This window comes from Eucalyptus grandis, chromosome 7, assembly GCF_016545825.1.
Source record: "Eucalyptus grandis isolate ANBG69807.140 chromosome 7, ASM1654582v1, whole genome shotgun sequence".
Lineage (NCBI taxonomy): Eukaryota > Viridiplantae > Streptophyta > Magnoliopsida > Myrtales > Myrtaceae > Eucalyptus > Eucalyptus grandis.
The window spans coordinates 2,882,698-2,889,073 of record NC_052618.1 but is presented as its reverse complement, the minus strand read 5'-3'; the positions used below and the strand labels follow the sequence as shown (position 1 = coordinate 2,889,073).

The 6,376-nt window shown below is 39.3% G+C and overlaps 1 protein-coding gene across 1 annotated transcript; it reads right to left on the bottom strand.

The window, feature by feature from the left end:
- Positions 1-4,280: 4,280 nt before the first annotated feature.
- On the bottom strand, positions 4,281-5,369 carry LOC120295677 (F-box protein DOR-like). The gene has a single exon (XM_039317018.1). The coding sequence runs from the start codon at positions 5,367-5,369 to the stop codon at positions 4,281-4,283; it is 1,089 nt and encodes a 362-aa protein (XP_039172952.1).
- Positions 5,370-6,376: the final 1,007 nt, after the last annotated feature.

The window sequence follows — 6,376 nt, the reverse complement described above, 5'->3', positions numbered from 1 at the left end:
GAGTAGCAGTAATATTTAATCCCCATTATTTTTTAGCTCGATTTGTATATTATTTAAATATTATTTTTGTTTATGTATGAATCGATCAATTTCAAAGTCATTGATTAACAAAATCTAGAGTCTAATAGTTTAAAAAAAATGGAGGAAAATTACAAAATGAGTTTTAAAATTTGTTGATTTCTTTAATTTTTTTTCTCAAGCCATTTATAACTCATTTAAAATTAAAAAGAGTTGCTTATATGAGATTGAGCTCATTGAATCTGAGTCACAAAACGGGTATAGAACCCATTGTGCAGCCCTAAGTCTTTATAAGTATTTCAATTTATAAATTTTTTTAAGTTTTCTATTTTACTTACTAATTTTTCATTATTTATTTTTTTTCATTTGACATGAAGTTTGATCTAAGTAACATATACATGGGAGGTGTTTTGGATACGTGAGATTGGACCTCAATCCACCCATTTCAAATACTACTTTGATATACAAAAATTACATTAATTAGAGAAAATCAAGCAATCTCGTATGAAATTTATGATTATATTGATTATATGGTAGTGACTGCATGCATTGCTCTCAAAACCAAATATAAAGTTTTCAAAATCATGTTAATGTTGCCGTTTTTTTTTTTTTTTTGAGCAAATGTTAATGTTGCCGTTTAAGTCATCATACTTTTGTCTTGTAATTCTTTATGAATTTCTTTTTGGGGGACAATATTCGAGGAATGATAGTGATTTGGAAGCCATCCAAGTACCTTTTCCAGTTAAGGCAAGTGCATAAAAGCACCAGTGTCTTCCAAGTCAAAACACGAGTCTACTATAACCATATGTTAATCTTCAGGTAGCAGAGAATGTTCATCCAGTAGGATTGTCAATAGTGGCCAAGACAATTAAAGAGAGACTGGCGCATAATCAATCTTCTCGAAGAAGAGATGTGTTGGTGGGGGTGTAGATGTCAAAATAAGAACAAATAACTTATTTGAGTATTCAAATTTAGCATTAAATAAATAAAATAGAAATGCATACATAGGGTAATGAACTTGAGTCATCGCTTTGAGATTCTAACAAAATTGGGCAAATCATTAAATGTTGGTTTATCCTCCTAATCGACTAAAATATAAGTTATAATCGATGTCGATTGCCAAAATTGATCTCTTACTCTCCTACCTTTAAATAGCCCCGAGAGATGAGATGGATTGTAAAATCGAATTCAACACTCATTAAGGGTTCGTTCGTTTTGCGGAAAATATCATGTTTTCGGAAAATATTTTTTAGAAGTTGTTTTCCAGGAAAATGACTCTATTTTACAATGTTTAGCCGAAACCTAAACTTCCAATGGAAAATATTTTCCACCGTTCATTAGCTAATTTGATTGTTAGGGAAAATTATCAAAAATTGAATTTTAATATTTTTAATTAATCAAAAAATTAGTTTTATTTTTTTTATATTTTTTAAAAATGAATTTTTAATTATTTGTATTTTTGAAAATTGAAATTTTTATTATTTCTTTCTTTTTCTTTTTCTTTTTCCTTTTTCTTTTCCTTCCTCCTTCCTCCTCCTCCTTCCTCCACCGCCGCATGCCCGGCGATGGTTGGCTGCCTGGCGACCGACCAAAACTCGATCGCCAAATCCGATGAGCTTGATGTTGGGCCGATCTCACCCGAGCCCCGCCCAACTCGTCGAATTTGGCGAGGCTCGTGCTTTGCCCCCGGCCGGCGGGACTCGCCTCACCCGATCCGGCGAGGCTTGAGCTTGCTTTGGGCTTGGGTGAGCTCGGCTTCACCAGATCGGGCTAAGTAGAGCCTCGCCGGCTTGGGGCGAGGCTTGAGCGGGGCTTGCGGCCGGTCGTCGGCCACCGCCATGGCTGGCGACCAGCCACCAAGGAAGAAGATCAAATGGAAAAAAAAAGAAAAAAAAAAAAAGAAAAGGAAAAAAATTAAAAACTCAAATTAAAAAAGAAAAGAAAAGAAAAGAAAGCATAAATGTGTTGGTAAAAAGAAACAATGTGGAAGAAGTTATGGAAAATGTTTTCCTCTTCTCAAAAGAGGAAATCATTTTCCATAATCTTAAGAGGAGATTTTCCATTGACCGGAAAACATTTTCTTTGACCGTCTATTTTCCTCCATCCGAACACGGAAATTCGGAAAATGCTTTCCGAAAGTTGTTTTCTATGAAACGAATAGACCTAAATCATGTTCAATAGGTTAGCTTTGAGCAATACAACATCGAAAGGGAGTGATAGGAAGTGTTGGCCGTTTGTAAGGATAATCGTCAAACTTTATAAATGATAGTTGTTAATGCATAGTTCTAATTGTACTTGAAAAAAAATATGATCTTAGAGATGAATAACTTACTGAATGAAAAATAGTCATCAATGAGTGACAAAATCTCTTTGTTTTGTTGGACGGTAACTTGGAACAATATTCTTACTTGTAAGGATTTCGGGAAATAGAATTTCATTCTTACGATTGGCGTTGCATGTTCCTTCATCGACTTTGTGACTGAACAAAACAAAGTTAACTGGACGAACAATACTGAATGCGCGTGAGAGAGAACAATTTGACTTTGAAGAATTACTAGGTGATCTAATATATTCTATAAATATTAAGTAAACAACCATAAGTTTTCTCAGGTTAAATTAATGTATCAACGGCAGTTTACTCGAGGAAACTTGCCTGATGAAAGATATGAAGAAGGCATCAATATCCGCAACAGGGAATTTGGTTCGGATATGCCGTTCAACTGAAAGCTTACTCGCAAAGCAGTACTTTTCGCACGTCCACTTCCCAGACACACGGAGTCGCCTAGGAAGATAAAGGTACCATCCTGATAATTGCCAGTAATGGCCACTCTCTTCCCCACTTTTCCTCACCATTTATCACCGGGAAGAGGAAAATTCTTGGGAGCATGAGGCAGACCATCACTAGATATATCAGATGAAACTGGCCAGGGATCATCATTTTTTTTTTTTTTTTTACCTCAGAACTCTTTCCATTACTCTCATCAATGATAATGATCTCTGTTGAATCCCGTATCTCCTGACAATTTATTGGACCATGGATGTTTCCATCAGTCTCATTAGCGTTATCAATTTTCGAGGATTCTTGCTTCATCTGACATGTCGTAAAACCAGGTCAACTATAAGAAGCAACTCTGCAAAGCAGAAGCACTACAAATACCACATGTACAAACTATCTCTTCAGGATCCCAAGGTTTCTCCTCAGTAATGTCCTAAACAAGTCAACATGCGCATCTTAAGTATCAAAAACCTTTCACGAAATACATCCCACACCCACTTTTCTTTTCTCGAATAAACAGCATCTCTAGAAAGAGTCCCGACGACCGAAAGATTCGAGAAGATCATACATTTCTGAACAAATGACAACAAGGATCCAATTTATTCCTCCAGACTGGAGTTTCCTAGGTAGGGACATACTCTATCAAAAGGCCCGCCAAAATCTCATTGCTAGAACATCCCGAACCGGGTTAATTCGGCGGGCTAATAACAGCGGAGCCGGTGAAAACTGCATCTTTCCAGAAGCAAATTGATGTAGATTCCCACTCCGACAGTCAATGAGAACCCAAGGGCATTCGACACTATCCTAAGGGGGACTTGCCATTAGCATCAAAGTGGTTACCTTCTGGAACAATGTCAATATCGAACTGGTTACCTTCTGGAACAGATTAAGACACGTAACCAAAACCCAAAACTCAAATCGGAGCAACAGCATCGGTTTTCGAAAAATCATTCCGTTCTTCCAACTTTCATCACACTCGTGGGCAAGTATAAACCGACACCAACAATTGAATCAGAGAAGCGAAATGGGCTCAAGCGAATGCATGCTGCAGCCTTGGTTAAACCCTACGGATGCCGAGATCTCCACATGCCATCCCAAAGATCCAAACTTTAATACGGGATTAGGGAAACCAATCAGTTCCTACGCGGTCACAGCACGTTTTTCAAATCAAAACTCAAATGGCACACGCACTTTTTCATTTTTCTTTCCTTTTTACTTTCAATAAATAAAAAATAAAAACAAAAACTCCGTATAATCACATTCAATATTGCATACATTAGTGTTAATGAATTTTACTAGGATAGTGCACCGACAATTCTTCAAAAGGTATTGTTTTTCATGTAATCAATGAATTTGCAAGTAATGTGATCAATCGAAAGTACAAAAGTCCAAACCTTAATCTAGGATTAATGGAATTAATCTAGAATGAATGCTAGCTATTTCCTACAGGGAAGACCTCTTGGCGAGAGTAAACTCTCGACATGATTTAAAAAGTCAAAGCACAAAATTCAGGAGACACATCATCCAACCCGCAAATTTCACTCCGCCTTAAGCTGTTGGTCTTCAAGTTGTAGTAAAACATGCACACAGGCTTTGATAAGGTTCGAGGCGCGAACAATAGTTCACCAGAACGAACCGTACCCACTGGAAAAACTCGGCGGTCCGGGGCAATCTCCTTCCAATATGAGGGCAAGCTGAAAACTCTCTTCTTCCATATTTCCTGATCAAAGTCCTCCGGGATCCACATAATAATCTCCTCACAAGACAGAGCCTTGTTACGATCCACCATCGCAACGTGCTCCTCGAATTTAATAAGGAGGGCTCTGTGTATATCTTTGTGGGCTTCGGCGGGAATTGTAATCATGCGAAAACTCTCCGTCCTAACATCAAACGCCACCAGGTAATCATCCCCATGGACGCCATGCAAACAACTCCAAGCCATGTAATAGACCACCCCATCGAAGCAGACCTCGCGACCCTTCTTATCATGGGCTGCACAACCTTCGACCTGCCTCCACTTCTCTGTCCCCAGGGTGAGCACCCATGACTCCATGATCAACCTGCCATCGAGCCCTCCCATAATAATCACACGTGTGCTCAGAACCTTATGCTTCCTCTCGACAGGATCGAATCCAAAAGAATGCATTTGTTGATAACACGAAAAAGAAGCATATCGCTCGGTTATTCTAGGAAATCCGAAAGTCGCATACATCCCTGTCAGGGGATTTGTAATTTGGATGTGACCGCCGACTTTGAGGCTGACGAGGCCTTGTTGAGACTGCAAAACGAAAGGACCAGTCCAGCCATGAAATGAAAAGGGCAGTGTAGCGATCTGGGCTCGACCGTTGTGAGGCTCAAGTTGGTCGACTGAGAAGACTCCTCCACGCTCATCATCTGGGTCGTGGAAACCAACAAGGAGTTTCGGGCGAGTCGCGGAGTGAGTCAAATGCAAGTCGATGAAGTAAGGATCGGAGACGAGAGAGCGCCAACGAGTGGAGACGCAAGTGAATTGGCAAAGCGATTTGACGGGGAGTCTTTTTAGGATCTCGATCAACAGGTGTTCGGGGACGATCATGGAATCTGCTGAAATATAATATGCAAAAACAAGAAGATCTTATAAATAAGCCAACAAGAAAAATATCAAAGAAATAAACGACGAATAATAAGGATCAAATATTTACGTGATTCGGTCTAAATATTAGTACTCACATCCATGAGAAGATCAAATAATAAATAATTTACTTTAATCAGAGAAACAGAGTTTATAATTATTCAAAGTATTTCTCATATCTAGATTTAAACCTAAACCAAGTATTTATAAATAAATATGTTAAACTCACGACACAAAATCACTAGTGTTCAAGCCAAAGCAGTACACAATAACTGAGTTCTTTCTTCTTAGCTTTATACGACAGCTTGCGGCTTTTCGCTTTATGTGACTCTTCTATATTCTCAGGCGGCGCTCCTTCTCGCTGAAGAGAAACCTGGCGTTTTATATATGTGCCCAAGTCAACAAATTTGACCTGGGCCCCACCGTGTACAACTCCAACGATGGTTTTTAATTTTTTTGGTCTGATCCAACAATGGTTTGGCTACAATAACAATTTTTTAGGTAAAATTACTTATGATGGTCATGCCGTTCTTTTTGTTTCTAGTTTCTTATAGAAGGTGGAAACAAACAGCCTAAGTTGATCTCATCTCCTTAAGCCAATTTCCCCGGGCCAAGTCATGCGAATCCTCGTATTTTCTTTCGACGACAGGAGCGTGTCCGAAGAATCGGTGTCTGTCCGGCCATTCGAACTCTTCGGAGAGCCCAAGCCCAAAAAGACACGCCTCCCAACTCTTTTCTGGGCCATTTTTCTTGACCTGGCCCGTGCAAGCTTTTCATTCCCCAAAGGCATCCCAATCTATTGTCCGAGTTTGGATTCCGCATTTGCATCTGCCGGTGATCCTCCTATCGCCAATCGAAGCTTCAGAAATCCGGGTAAGAATCCCACGTCCCCCGCTGGTTTCTCGATTCGTTTCTTCAGCTGAACCTCTGGCTCCCAGCGAAACGGAAGGCATTGAGCTCAGATGTGATTT

Excerpts from the sequence above, each read along its gene's own strand:
- LOC120295677 (XM_039317018.1), bottom strand. The coding sequence starts at position 5,369 with ATGATCGTCCCCGAACACCTGTTGATCGAGATCCTAAAAAGACTCCCC.